Raw genomic sequence first — 15753 nt, 5'->3', positions numbered from 1 at the left:
TCCATTGAAGAGAAGCAGTTGAGATTGCAGCATTTCTTATATCTTCTTCAGAGAACTCAACTATGAAGGACATAACTTAAACATCTTCTGTGGCCTTTGAAATGATACAGCCTTTTAAAAAGACCTGTATACTGCTGGGACCAGCGGGTGGCGTGGAGGTTAAGGTGCTGGACACTCCCACATGGCCAACTGTGGTTCGAGTCCTGGACCTGGTGACTTGCTTTCTCACTTGCCCTCTTTCTCTGTGTCTCTCTCTGGTCAAATTAAAATAAATGAATAAAATGAAATTAAATAAATAAATAATTTTTTAAAAAAGACCTGTATACTGCTTTCCTAAATATATACTTTTTGATCAAAATCAAAAGAAAAATATATGATTGATGGGAACCAGCAGTTAGCGTAATGGCTATGTCGCTGGACTGCCATGTAGTCGACCGCGGTTCGTGTCCCGGACCCGGTGGCTTAAAACTCACGCCGGGCGCGTGTGCGTGCGTGCCCAAGATCCCGAGAGGAGAGTGGAGGAGAAGGGATTGCGGCGTGACCATCCCCCCGGGGGGTGATTTCTCGCTTTCTGTCTCTATGTCTCTCTCTGTCTGTCTGGCGAGCGCACGCGCCCTACAGTGAAAATCTCTCCAAGGGAAAAAAAAAAAAAAAGAAAAATATATGTTTGAATCAATGTATCTCATTTGGAATAATTATTTTAAATAGCTTATGGCAATCCTATTTTGACCTTTCATGGATCTTGTTATTTATAACTGAAATGCAGGTTGATTTTCTTTCTTTCCTTTTTTTCCCCTGAGTTTTTTTTTTTCTTCATTTTTGTAGGATTTTAAATGAACAAGTAGTAATAGAGCTAGAACCAAGTAGACACAAGATTGTGAGGAGGCAGTGTGTTATGATTACATCTGGTGTTTAAAAATGTTTCCATAATATTTAAAGGCTTTAAAAATCTTCGTAGTATAACCTCCTATTAGAGATTGCTGAGTAAAGAAGAATAAATCAAAAAGTAGATTCAGAATAAAACAAAACAAAAAGCTAAAATAAAGAACTTACCTTTCTGGTTCAAAAAACTCAATAGTGAGACCAGCAGTTGTCATAATGGCTATATCACTGGACTCCCACGTAGTCGACTGCAGTTTGAGAACCAGACCCGGTGGCTTAAACTCACACCAGGCATGTGTGCGTGCGTGCCCAAGATCCCGAGAGGAGAATGGAGGAAAAGGGATTGCAGCGTGGCCATCCCCCCAGCGGGTGATTTCTCGTGTTCTATCTCTCTGTCTCTCTCTTTCTGGTGAGCACACGCCCTATAGCAAAAACCTCTTCAAAAAAAAAAAACCAAAAAACAAAAAACCTCAATAGTGAGAGAATTTCATCGGATAAAACCTTAAATTTATGAAATTATTAGATCATGGTGGATCATATGAAATGTTACAATCTACTCTCTTTTCTCTCTTTCTCACTTTCTCTGCTATATTCTGTGAAAATATTCAGTTGCTTCTTGGTTGAATGGTTTTCCTTTCCTTTACGGTAGGAGTATAGATAGCAGTCTTTCATTTGACTGATATTTGGTGGGTATTCATATGCTTTAGAAGCAGAAAGGGTGGCGTGCCTTTTTACCCTGGTAACCACTCTCGTCTGGTTAAGAAGCATCAACAATCTACTGTGTGCTGGCGAGATTTCACTCTCTTGTCCTAAAACTTAAGGAGCAACTTGCTAAGTCACTAAAAAAAACTGTGATACAACTAGTCTACTTAAAAGGATGGATTTAATAGGAAGGAATAAATTATTTATATTAATAAGCTTATAATCATTAGATATAAAATCAATTCAGTCTTCATAAACAAGTTATGAGATAAAGACATAGTATCTTCTTCATTATACAAAAGGGAAACTGAGAATTTGAATGACCTGACCAAGATTGCATAATTGTCAGAATATAAACCAAGAATTAATTAAATACAAAGTAATGTGTTTTCCTGGAGGATATTCTACTTATGTTCTGAAATAGGGGATTCACATAGCACCATTCTTCAAAAACTTTCGTTTCTTTTCCCACTATGAGTATTCTGATAAACATTTTATTACTGGTAAAAATAGAGAAAGATGAAAGGAATACTAAATTCAGTTGGGAGTTTGATTTTAACTGATGAAATCTAGTGGAGTGAGGTTGATAATGAAACTCAGTCTCAATATGGAGAATCAAAGCATTTAATATTGATGTAAAAACATTCAAGTGGGGATTAAATTCATATGCGTGCAGCCTTACATAACACCTTTTTTTTTAAAATTTTAGGTGAGGACATGGATTTTCAGAGCAATTTGTTCACTTGAAAGGATATAAAATACATTAAATATTTGACTTTTTTTTAATTGCCAGAGGTCACATATGTTTGCCAGAGCGAGAGCAAGAGAGAGAGAAACCCCCTGCCCCAGTGGGATATTGTGATACCTCAATCCCTTTTCCTTCTTTTCTCCATCCTGTCCATACATGCACCTGGCATGTTTTTTAAGCTACCAGGGCCAAGATTTCAGCTGTGATCGGCTAAGTGGGATCTGCCTCCCTTAACAACTAGACCAGTGGGCCACCCCATTTTTGTTTTTTGATTACTCATTATATAAAGATCCTGTTTATTTCTTCTCCTTCCATACCTCATGTGAGTTTTGGCCCCTAACTTCTAGCTTCAAAGTGTGGGGACTTACTGACTTCAAGAAAGATGGTCTATTCCATACCCGTGGAGAGTTAAATTGACCAGTATCCAGGAATGAGCCCCATACTAGGTTACCTACACCTTGACCCAGCATTTCCAGAGTTGCTTCTAAGGAAGCTATGGAGAGAGATAAACAGGGCAGGGCAGAGGAGAGATAGCTTACTTGAGTCCCAAAGAAGAATCCCAGTATGATTTTCCCAGTTGCAAATACCAATGGAAAAATAATCAACTTTTACATCAGAGACTATGTGTACATACCTGCTACATTAATTATGTTCAGTCTACTCATTTTTACATATTTTTGTGACCTTTCCACTTTGGATTGGCTGTATTAATATTTCAACAGGAAATCATTTTTTGCAGTGAGCAATACTACCCATGTGTTCTTGTTGTAAATATTAGGTCATTGGGAAAGTCATGACGTATTTTTCTACATTTTTTTTTTCTGTGCAACGATCTAGTAGCATAGTTTGCTATAGTTTTTTCAAGCAATTACTTTAGCTGGTATTGCAGAATACAATGAAATCTTTGCTTCAAAAACTTCAATGGTTAAGTTCCTTGAAAGTTTGAGGTAGAGAATTGTTCTTACATCCTGGTGTTACTTGGTAAACGGAGTGTAATGAAATATTCTAGTCATTAGCTAGTGGGGAACTGAGATGGCACCAATAAGATTGTCTTCTAACTAAAACCTGAAGGGGAAGAGAAAGTGTAAGAGTAAAAATATAAGGAGAAGGATGCTTCAGATCTCTTTTATTGGATTGCTACTTACGTTGTTTGATGATTAAGTTGTGGTAAGGTTCTCAGCAATGGAAAGCATGCATTAAACATTCCTGTAGGTTAACACTTGAAAATGCATGGTCTGTATAAAATTATGATTCATGTATATACGAAGAAAAGAAACTAAACATGTTTTGAAACTCATTCTCCTAACCACATAAAAACATGTGTAGCCATTACTCTTGAATGATTTATGAGCACTCCCTTGTGGCTGTTTATTAGAACCACTTGAAATAGCAAAAGAGAAGCAAGAGGAAATGTAACTGCCTGGCTTGATGTAACTTCCCTATAGTTAAAATGGGTCTATTTGGTAAATGCATTATTGCAAAGCCTTACCCAGTGTCAGATTTATTTCTCTTCTAACAAAAATAAGTCAAATCACTGGTAAATATTTTTCAAGCTTAAATATAGACTAATATCTGTAAAATATTTTAAACCCAAGGTGTAGGCCATGGCTAAGAATTAGAAGTTAATCATATCTTAATCACCGAAATAAAACATGTTTGGGAATTTATAGTATCATCAGCATCTAGAGAGATTATTAATGTTGTTTCTTTGTTGGGATCAGCAGTTAGCGTAATGGCTATGTCGCTGGACTCTCATGTAGTCGACCGTGGTTCGCGTCTTGGACCCAGTGGCTTAAAACTCACACCGGGCGTGTGTGCATGCGTGCCCAAAATCCCCAGAGGAGAATGGAGGAGAAGGGATTGCGGCGTGGACATCCCCCCTGGACGGTGATTTCTCACTTTCTGTCTCTCTGTCTCTCTCTGTCTGTCTGGTGAGCGCATGCACCCTATAGCAAAGACCTCTCAAAAGAAAAATTGTTTCTTTGTTTTTCCTAAAGCATCTTAGTAAGATCACATAAAATCTCACATTCCAGGAATATTATATTATCTTGAATCTCCTGAACTCTGTGATTTGATTTTCCTCCTGAGGTATTACCCATGCAGAAGGAATGTCAATAAGACTTGTTTGTAAATCTGGGAAAAGTTCCCTATGAGGCAGTATAGCATTTCTCTAGATTTTAACTTTTGGGAAGTTTGTCACCAATTGTACCCTAATCCACATTTTTAATGAGTTTCCTACCATTTCAAGGTCCCTTTCCTCTATTGTGAAGTAGCAATATAACTATCTTAATCCTATCAAAGTTGTGATGCCTTCTTTACACTTGGATTATTTCAGAATTGAAGAATTCTGTCCATTGACCTGGTGTGTAGAAGTGAAAGTTGTGCATTCCCTGGAGGAGGTAGAAGGATGAGAGTCAGAAGCACCATGGAGTGGTTAATCCACCTGGTGCTTTTTGAATGTTGACATTTCCATTTTGATCTCTTGAATGTAATTTCACATATTGTGAACAGCAGCCACGGACTGCACATAAAAAATAGTATCACATTTCTGACATGAAACCACACCTATGTTATAATGTTTTATGGAAAATATTGGTTTATAGTTCTCTACTGTGGTTAGGCCTCTTGCATGGGTATTGTTCTGTTAAATTACTTCGAATCTCAATTTACAGCTTAGAGTAGAGTCACTACATTTTTAAATCATTTGAGGGAACCTGTAAAATTGCTTAGGACAATTATGAACCTAGAATAGTCTAATTCAGTCAGTTCCTTAAAGAAGCTTACATTTTGAGATAAGCAGGTGGTTAAGGTGCTAGACTCCTACGTGGCCAACCGCAGTTTGAGTCCCAGGCTTGGTAGCTTTTTTCTCTCTCTCACTCGCTCTTGCTCTCTCTCCTTGTGTGTATGCACATGTGCCTGATAGCAAATTAAAAAAAATAATAATAAATTTAACAAATCAAAAAAAGAAGCTTACAGTTTTTGAGACCCTGTCATACACCAAATCTATGCTATGATTTTAAAAAATCTTTTTATTTCTTCTTTAATTTTTATTAAAAAATGTTAAGAGGTATAGAGATGAAGACACTGAGTGTTATCAGTTTTGTTGCTGAGATTGAAACTGGGTCTGTCTAACGTTAACAGGCGTATTCATAGTACATTCCAGATGATTTCCAGATATTCAGCTTCGATACTCACAAAAAATTGACTTTAGTCTCTATATTGTGAAGTACTTAAGGCACAGAAAATAATCAACAAATATTTTTTGTTCTTATCTCTGTCACCTTATTGGATGTTTTTCTCCCCTTTCCTCATTTTTCCGGTTTCTTCCCATTGCTGCTGCTTATTTTTATTCCTTTAGCTTCACATTAACAGAATGATTCGGGCGGGGGGGGTATAAAATGGAGCAAACTCCAAAATGAAAAACCAAAACAAAACCCCAAATCAAGATAGATGAAGAGCTATGGAAGAAATGTTGATAGGAAGTGATATATGTCCCATAAGGTAGTTAATTATTCCATTTTGTACCGTCCTCAGACTTTTCATCATTTCCCAGGTCATGTGTATGTATGATGTTATGCATGTATTTTTACTGCCAGACAGTGTGTAGGCCCCACAGAGAGTGAGAATTCTCCCCTCAGAGGGCTGTGATTGTGCTACAAGCCCCTTTCCTCCATTTCTCCACCCCATTTGGATTTGGGGCATGCACATACATGTGTCCAGTATGTTTTTCAAGCTGCCGGGAACAGAATTTGAACCATAGGCAGCCATATGTGATCTGACTTATATGCACAGTGCCTACCACTGGGCTGGTTCTGAGGTTATATTTATGTAAATGTCCACAGAAAGGTTTTACCGGAGTTTAAAATCATTTGATGTGAATGTGGGTGCCAAGGTCGTATCCACTCCCTGATTTAATCTGTTCTTCCCAGTTAAAAATAACGTGTTCATATTGATTAGTTCTGCCATGTGAGATGAGAATTTTTGACGCTTTATTTCTTTGAGCCTTCCTATGTCATCAAATGTAATATCATACGTCCAAAATGAAATCCATTCCCTCTCTTCCTTCTCTAGAAGACATACATTCTCTACCTCATTTACTCCAGTTCTGAATATGGTAGCAAAGTTCCAATATCTGAGGCAGAAATTCCCTCTTACCTTTCATTCCTCTTCCTTTTCCTAGTTAATCTGTCACTGTGCCCCATTGATGTCTTCCACAGAACCATCTCTGGAACCCCTGTGTCCTGTTGGTTAACACCATGGGCACCAGACCTCATCCTTGTCACTTTATTCCTGAGTTCCTCTCCCAGGCTATCTTACCACCATCTCTTCATTCTCAAAACTTTCTCACGGGTTTGTGGCTGCTTATAGAAGTTTTCATATTCCTGTTTAGAAGCCATCAAGGATCCCATGTTCAGGCTTCTTTGTTTAGATTTTGGTTATATCCTAGCCTTTCCTTATTTCAGTTGGATTTCCTACTAATAGCAATGTCTATTCCCTTTTCCACTTAGATGACGTCCTTGTTAGTTCATAATAACAATGTGTCGTACTTCTGTGGAACCCGCTATGTGCCACATGCTGGCATCCCTCACTTTCATCCCACTGTTCCCAGTTTAGAAACATGACCCGAAGGCCTGTAGCTTGCAGTTGTACTCACAGTTAGGACTGAGCTCTTTTTTTGTGCCGAGGTTTTGTTCTGTTTGGTCTTGTTTTTAAGTTTTTCTTCCATGAGCAAGAGAGAGAGCAAGCGTAAGAAGAAAGGTACTCCCATTAGGGTCTTGGCACCATGATCCACCCGTAACCTTAGCCAGCCCCGAGTCACAGGTGCACGTTATCTGATGTATTCAGATTTCTGGATGAGAACCTGCCACCTTCTAACATGGGTCAGCCTCTCAGAGCATTGAATTTATTGCTGTGCCACTGTCTGGCCCCATGGGTGACCTTAGTGAGTGGTGAGGAAATGCCGCCCTCCCCTCACACATGCCATGCTGACTTCTATTCTCTTACCCTTACTCATGGTGTTGCCTGTTCTTAGAGAAGTCTTTCTCTTCAATATTCCCTCTAACATCAACCATCCAAATACTACCTTGCCTCATTTCATTCTTATGGATTTTTCTTGTTATCAAAATTATATATTTATAATGACTTCTGCATAGTTTTATCATAGAACTATTGTCCATGCAGTCAGTTTTAGCTCTCAGTTTTCCCAGTATTGTTTAGTGCTTTACAAGCATGAAATACTTAATGAATGAATGCATTTATTTTCCCCTTCTCAAGTAGACTTTATATTTCTGGAAGGCTTATCACATACCTTATATATGTATGCTTGGGAAACATATATAAATATCTAGTGGATGTGGCAAAGCCCAAGGCATCTGTCCCGTAGATCAATACAGTGGATTAGGGCTAGAACTGTATTAAGCAGGTAAATACTAAGTGAGATTTATCATCTGTTTATTTGGGAATATAAAATGCTATCATATGTGAGCACATACTATATAGAACGCTCTAAGCTAAGTGTTTTACACTTCCATTATCTCTTAAATGCTTAGAACCAAGTTGTTAGATGGTACAGCTGATGCTCGGAATGGTTAGTAGGAGCTCTTAACCCACGGAACTTGGTTTAAACCCAGGTATTCTCAATTTTAAATATATGTACATACAGGTAATATTACATACAGCCCCTCCTCCCTTAATGACCTACCTCATTAACAACCACTGGGACTTACAGCCAGTTCTCCAGCACCAGGAATGCCCTTTTTCAGTCTGAGATTCTTGAGAATCCCATTTATTAGTATGTGTTTCATTCCCACAGTCGGTCAGCATCATGAAAAACTACATATTTTGTTTATAAATTTGCACTTGATTGTGAACCCATAGTAGCATTCAGAATAAGTAAAAACAATTATACTGGATTTATATTACATGTTGTGGTGTTTCTTTCACTTCTGGTACGTATCTAATGTATTCTTTATATATGGATAGAATTATGTTTAATGTGCTGTGGCATGATAGCTACTGAAAAATACATGCTCTATGGCACACCGCAAGACACCCATCTTTAATTTCATTGCTTACCTCCCAATTTACTTAAAGACCTAGTCTTAGGGATGGAACTTGGTCATTAAGTGGAGTGTCTCTATTAACTTATTCTCATTATTGGTAAGGTTTTCATCACCTGAGAAATATCTGCAGATTTAAGTTCACTAACATCACATACGTTAGGTCATGTTTCTGAAGTAGTTATGGTAGTCTCCAGCATAAAATAAACATTCACTAAATGGTAACTTTTATTGTTGCTATTTCTCCAAATTATACCAAAGTGTTGATACTATCTTTTCTCTTATTCAAACTTAATAACTTCAAGGCTGAATCAGGTATTCCCTACCTCTGTAAAATCCGAATCTATATGCATATGTGTATATGTATTTGGAGTTTCATGAGTGCAAAGAGGTTTAAGAGAGAATTAAAAGTGAGCTATGTTACAACTCTTTCTAGCCATCTGTCCAACAGGACACCTGCACAGTGTAATTGGAAGGCATGCCTGTCTAAGCTCACATATGGGAACTAGGTGATGTATGTCAGAGGTGTCTACAATTGGCCCTCATGTCTTTGCAAGGATTTTGAGTATTGATCTACTTTGTCTGTTTTCACAGTGCAGGATTTCAAGTCCTCTTCTAGAGCTGTCATCTCATGTTTCTGCAAGTTGGGGAATGATAGGATTATGGAAGGTGGCAGCAGCATTGTAGTTCTCATATTTGTGAATCTATCTTTGTACATTTAGATTATGGAATTTAAGAAATAAAATGACTATAAACTAACCACCTTCACTGAAAGTGAAAACTTTTCATTGAAGTTTAAGTTTGAAATTATATCAAAAACTTTAAAGACAAGCTGTAAGAATAGTGTGTGGGGAATTAGTAGGTGGCATGGTTGTTAAGGCACTGGAATCCTATATGGCCAACCACAGTTTGAGCTCCAGCCCTGGCAGCTAGAGAGATCATACCACACATGTGTATGGGTGCCCAGAATCCTAGGAAGGGACTAGAGAAGGGATTACAGTGTGGCCATTCCTCCTGGGGAGTATGATTTCTCACTTTCCCTTTCACTGTGTCTATCTGTCTCTGGCAAGGTGCATGCACTCTATAGAAAAACCTTAAAAAAAAATAGTGCAAGGAAGTTCTGTATACTCTTTAACCTATTTTAAAATAGTGCAGTATCCTTAAAAATTGGTGTTTCTCTTGGGAACCAGCAGTTAGTGTAATGGCTATGTCACTGGACTCTCACGTGGTCGACCGCGGTTCACGTTCCAGACCCGGTGGCTTAAACTCACACCAGGTGCATGTGCGTGCGTGCCCAAGATCCCAAGAGGAGAATGGAGGAGAAGGGATTGTGGCATGACCATCCCCCCTGGGGGGTGATTTCTCACTTTCTGTCTCTATGTCTCTCTCTGTCTGTCTGGTGAGCGCACACGCCCTATAGCGAAAACCTCTCCAAAATAAATAAATAAATAAAAATAAAAATAAATTGGTGTTTCTCTTCCTCTAAGCATTTTCTAATTATCTAGTAGGTAATGCTCAATTATCACAGTGATGGAGCATGTTATATGATTTGTTAACTGGTCCTCCTTTTTATTTTAATGCTTTTTAAAGGTGGTTACTATTTTTTTTTTTTTTGAGAGGCTTTTTGCTGTAGGGTGTGTGTGCTCGCCAGAAACACAGAGAGATAGAAAGCGAGAAATCACCCCCCACAGGGGATGGCCACACCGCAATCCCTTCTCCATTCTTCTCTCGGGATCTTGGGCACGCATGTACACGCACGCGGCGTGAGTTTAAGGCACCGGGTCCGGAACATGAACCGCGGTTGGCTACATGGGAGTTCAGCGACATAACCATTATGCTAACTGCTGGTCCCAAAGGTGGTTACATTTTTATAAAGGTTTCCTTCCAGCATATAGGAAATTTCTTTTTGTATTGGACCCTGGCCTTTACACCTTACACCCCCTTATAATATTCTTGCAGATCAATATTAAAAAAATTTATCTATTTTAAAGTTTAACTAAATCTCAATTTGAAGTTTGAGGCTAAAATGTTTTCCATGGAAATAAAATTAGATACCATTTTAGTCAGGTTGTAATATTACAAAAACATTCAGGCAAATCCCAAGTGCGAGGAATCTAATTAAAGAGAGGGAACATGAGCCTTATTTTATTTCGCAGCTTAGAATTCTAACATCCTGATGGCAAAATGGAAGGGCTTTTATATGGTTCAATTTTAAAATGATGTTTGAGCTGCATGTATTAAACCAGTGTAATTAAAGGTATTTGTAAATTTAATGCCCAATGTGCTCTTTCTTAGTTATGTCTTAGAGGAAGAAATTAAATATTCAAAGTAAGATTTCACCGAAATATGTACTTATTTTTACATTATTTGCATTATTGTTAGGATCAAGTGAATTATTATGCAATGACAGCTTCCTCATAAGTGAGAAGAAAACACTACATACCATGTAAGATATTTTTATGGTTGCAAACAAGAAAACAAAAAGGGTTTATATTTGATGAGTTTAAATAAAGGAGCTATTTTTTTTTCACTATTGCTGGCATGAAGTTATGTAGAATTTAATATATATATGCATTTTTAATTTCAGATTCAAAACGCTAATGATGTATTAATTGCACCACTTGAGAAATTTCGGAAAGAGCAGATAGGTGCAGCAAAAGTAAGTGCTATGTTTTATTCTTCTTCAGATATTCTCCTGAAAATTAAAGATGACATAATTTTAGATGTTAACATTTTGAAAATTAGAATGGCCTTTTCAAAAGTTCTATATGTCATTTTAAACTTTCGCATAGAGCCTGTTACAAAGACTGGAATTCTTTTGAACATAGAAGATATTATTATTCTACTGAGTAGAGAAAAAGTTAGCATATTATAAGTGAGTTCTTCCCATCCTAGCAGTTATAAGAAATTACCTATTTTGAAGAGATGGTAAAATTATGAGAAACTTTGTTCTTAACCCTCTAATAACAGAAAAATTGAACATAGAGTTTATTGAACATCCAAGAAAAGGTTAAATAATTTTATTATATTTGGTAGTTTTTTTCATTAGTAATTAAAAAAAAATCGTGTTGATAGAAAAATGGAGAAATGTTTTTCCCAAAGCCATTGCATTAATTGATTATGGACCAAGTTAAATTTCTCTGAGCTTAGTATTTCAAAATGTATCTGTTTCCTCTTTCTCAGATCCATATTTAACCACTTGTTCAGCGTTATGTAAGCACATAAAATTGAGGATTTCTACAAAACTTGCCATCTCCTATCCTTCTCCTCTCCTTCCTATTTTGTTTTTCTATTTAGTCAATGATATCCCTTTCTCATTTCAGCAGTGCTGTCCATCTACTGCAGAATTATTTCAACACCTTTCCCTCTTCCCTCTGTCTAAAATATTGAAATAGCCTATTTCTTAGTCTCCACACCCCACTCTTGCTTATTAAAAGATATTTCTATAGTTAATTATGTCATGTGTCTAGTGAGGAAACCTACAATGGTTCTCCTTGACAGTTTAATCCTGATGATGAAATTATAGGATCATTGGGGCCAGCAGTTAGCATAATGGCTATGTCGCTGGGCTCCCATGTAGTTGACTACGGTTTGAGTCCCGGACCCAGTGGCTTAAACTCATACTGGGCGCATGTGCATGTGTGCCCAAGATCCTGAGATGAGAATGGAGGAGAAGGGATTGTGACGTGGCCATCCCCCCTGGGGAGTGATTTCTTGCTTTCTGTCTGTCTCTCTCTTTCTGGTGAGCACACATGCCCTATAGCAAAAACCTCTCAAAAAAAAAAAAATCATAGGATCATAACGTACCTTTTTGTGAACTGTTTTCCCCCCACATTTTAGATATGTAAATGTGTGAGTATGCTCAAACAATTTGTGCACACTGATTTGTGCAGCATATACCAGTAGCCATTTCCACTTGGGCATTTGCTAGATTTTTAGTATGCCCAATCACCGGGCACATTGTTCACCAGTCTGTGCATGTACCTGACTCTATTTCAAATCTTTGCCCAAACTTTTCCCTTTCCCCGGAATATTTCTTACGTTCTGTTTTTTTTGAGGTCTTGCCACCTCTCCATGGTTTATTTCAAATTTCAGCACCAGGAAGAAGCCTGCCTTATTTAGGCATTTTTCATATATCTATTCCCCTTCCAGAACTGATTTTATTCTTCCTCTCATTGGATTGAGTCATCTTTATACTTATTTCCTGAAACAGATTAGCAAAGTGTGCCTTGAATTAAATTTTTAAGTGCATTTCTCTGCCAGTTATAAGCAGTTACAAAGACCAAACCAAGAACCACTTTTGCACTAATTAAAATATTTAGCAAATATTTAGCCATCTAATTGTTTGCCCACATGTGGCAAGCATGTTGTTTGATAAGATTAAGGGTGGCAGCTGTAAACAAAACAGACATGATCCCTGCACTTCTGTCCCATCTTATCGTTTGTGAAAAACAGACATAAGTAATTAGAAGTGCAATGAGGATTGTGATGTAAAAGTGCAGGATGCTTTTCAAGGGTATAATTAATGGACTTGACCTTGTCCAAGGAATCAGCCAACACCTCCTGTAAATAGTATTGGTTAAGTAGAGACCAGAATGATGAGAAAGAAACAGTTAAACATGGGCTTGTAATGCGTGGGAAAGGAAAATACCTTCTAAATATTCTGAAAGAGGAAACGGAAGAAACAAAGGCCTTGTAGGGGAGTGGAGGAAGAGCTTGGTATTTTCAAGCAAGAAAGTCCAATTTGGTGTACAGAGGGCCATGGAGGCAGAGACCACAAGCCCAAATTTATAAATAGTCACATTGCTCACTGAGCATCCTTAATCTGAAATCCTAAAGGTTTCAAACTACGAAACTTTTTCTGATACTGGTATTATGCCACAAGTAGAAAGTTCCACACCTAACTTCCTTATGACAGGTCAAAGTGAAAATGCAGGCTCACAACCCCCTGTTTACTCAGCATCCCTAAAGAAAACAAAGACCCTCCCAGTCCTCTCCGGCTGCAAGATATCTTTGTCAAACACATCCAGATTCCTTTACTCAGACATGCCCATGAAGAGTTTCCTGTACAAGCTTATTAAAGATACTGTATAAAATTACCTTTAGGGGGTAATGTGTATAAGTTATGTACAGAACATAAATGAATTTTGTGTTTAGACTTGGATCTCATCCCCAGAATATCTCATGTGTTTGCAAATATTCCAAAATTTAAAAAACAAAAAATGAAATCTGAAACATCTTTGGTCCCAAGTATGTTAGGTAAGGAATTTTCAGCCTATATTTTTCTCCTTGTCCTAGGGCACCAAAGAGCATGCACACTTGCCAGAGAGGGGAGAGGGAGAAATCTCTTCTCCTTTGTTTCTTCATCCCATTTGGATTTTGAGCAAGCATGCACACCCACTGAAAGGATTCTTTATTTTTATTTATTATTATTATTTATACCTTAAATCACTACACATGATTTAGATTATAAAGAGATTTTACCCAGCATGATAACATCTCAGTCCTGTTGAGAATACTATCCACATCCTCACTAACAGATAACAATGTCTGTGTTCCACAAATATCTTACCTCTCTATTTTCCCCCCAATTTCCATTCCAAAGGATTCTTCAAACTGCGTAGTCAACCATTTGAAATACTACTCCTTTAGAAACTGGCAGGTGGCATGGTGGATAAGGGTGCTGGACTCCCACATGGCCAACCGCGGTCCGAGTCCTGGACCTGGCGGCTTGATCTCTCTCTCTCTCTCTCTCTCTCACTCTCATTCTCACTCTCTCACTCTGGCTCTCTCTGGTCAAATTAAAATAAAGATAAATAATTCTTTAAAAAAAAAAAAGGAAAGAAATCCGACTCTTTTAACCAGTAGGTCAACAAGCTTGTCCCACATTTGTATTTTTAAAAATGACTCTGTCAGGGACCACCACTTAGCCTAATGGCTATGTTGCTAGACTCCCATGTAGTTGACCGCAGTTCTCATCCCAGACCCGGTGGCTTAAAACTCACACCGGGCGCATGTGCATGCGTGCTCAAGATCCCAAGAGGAGAATGGAGGAGAAGGAATTGTGGCGTGGCCATCCCCCCTGGGGGGTGATTTCTCGCTTTCTGTCTCTCTGTTTCTGTCTGTCTGGCAAGTGCCAGTATGATGAACGGCTCTATAAATAACTTTAACACAAATCTGTGAACAGATGGATGGATGCCTCAGAAGTACTTTCTCCCTCTGTCATATCATGCATGGATCGTAGGAAACAAGACTTCCTGTTGGCAAACCAGTTTGGAGCTGTTGGATATTGGCTTTAGATGAGGCAGATGGCAGTGACTGTGAAGACAAAGAGATGTATGGGAGCTATCTCAGCATTAAAATGGAAACAGAAAAAAATGGGCTAGATGCTGGAAACCCAAGAACAGGAGGTTTCAGGAATGACTTCAGGTTTTCAGATTGCATAATTGGGTGGTTGTTGGGCCACATTTGTGTCGGCATGGTATTGATGGTGAATTGAGCTTTTGTTATATTGGATGAATTTTAGTTCCTCTGAGACATATTAGGTGGAGATGTTGTGCTTGTAGGTGCATATTCAGATCTGACTTAGAAATATACATTTGGGGCCCTGCACATGATCTTAGTTAAGGCTGCTGGATCCCTCAGCATGGCCAACTCACAAGGTGCGACTCCCAGACCCAGTAGCTTAAAACACTGGGCATGTGTGCATGTTTACTCAAAATCTTGAAAGAAGAAATAGAGTATATGAGATTGCAGCATGACCAACCCCTGTTGGGTTTAGGGGAGTGCTTTCTCACGTACCCTCTCTCTGTCTCTTCTGGTGAGCACACATGCCCTCTAGCAAATTTAAAAAGAAAGATACATTTGGGAGTTTTACTTACGGGTGTTAAAATCATGAGATAAAATACCTCTAGGTAAGACTAGAATGAAAAGTGAAGAGGACCTAAGGCTATTATAACATCTATTACTTGAAAATATTTGGGGAAAGACAGTAAAGGAGACAAAGAAGGAAGGCACAGAAAAAAGGAAATTTATAAGACTGTGGTGTTATAGCACAAGGAAAGAATCTTAAAAAAAAAGTACTTCCAGCTGATCTGTATCGAGAGCTATATGGCAGGGACTTTCTCTGAACATCTGTGACCTAATAAAATGGTCACAAGCAACCTATGAAGTGGCTGCTGGTGTTGTACCTCCTCAAAAATAAGAAAAATGATGAGATGACCTGCACCGGATCACACAGCTAGAAAGTCAGAGTGTGAGCCTGAAATCAAGCCCTTTTACTTCAGAGCCTTAACTTGACAATATTTCACTTCATCAGTAGTATTTTTATAAAGTTGAGCTATATAGCTTTGTGAATAATTC

The 15753-nt window shown here is 38.2% G+C and overlaps 1 protein-coding gene across 1 annotated transcript in view; it reads left to right on the top strand.

Moving 5' to 3' along the window:
* ARHGAP42 (Rho GTPase activating protein 42) overlaps window positions 1-15753 on the top strand; it is a gene marked incomplete at its 5' end in the record, with an annotated part of 308666 nt that overhangs the window by 159920 nt on the left and 132993 nt on the right. The window contains 1 exon segment of the mRNA XM_006150099.3: window positions 10979-11050. Within this exon segment, the coding sequence (XP_006150161.1) occupies window positions 10979-11050 (72 nt within the window).

Source organism: Tupaia chinensis, unplaced genomic scaffold (genome assembly GCF_000334495.1).
Source record: "Tupaia chinensis unplaced genomic scaffold, TupChi_1.0 Scaffold000276_2, whole genome shotgun sequence".
Taxonomy (NCBI): Eukaryota; Metazoa; Chordata; class Mammalia; order Scandentia; family Tupaiidae; genus Tupaia; species Tupaia belangeri.
This window is presented reverse-complemented; position numbering and strand designations above follow the sequence as displayed.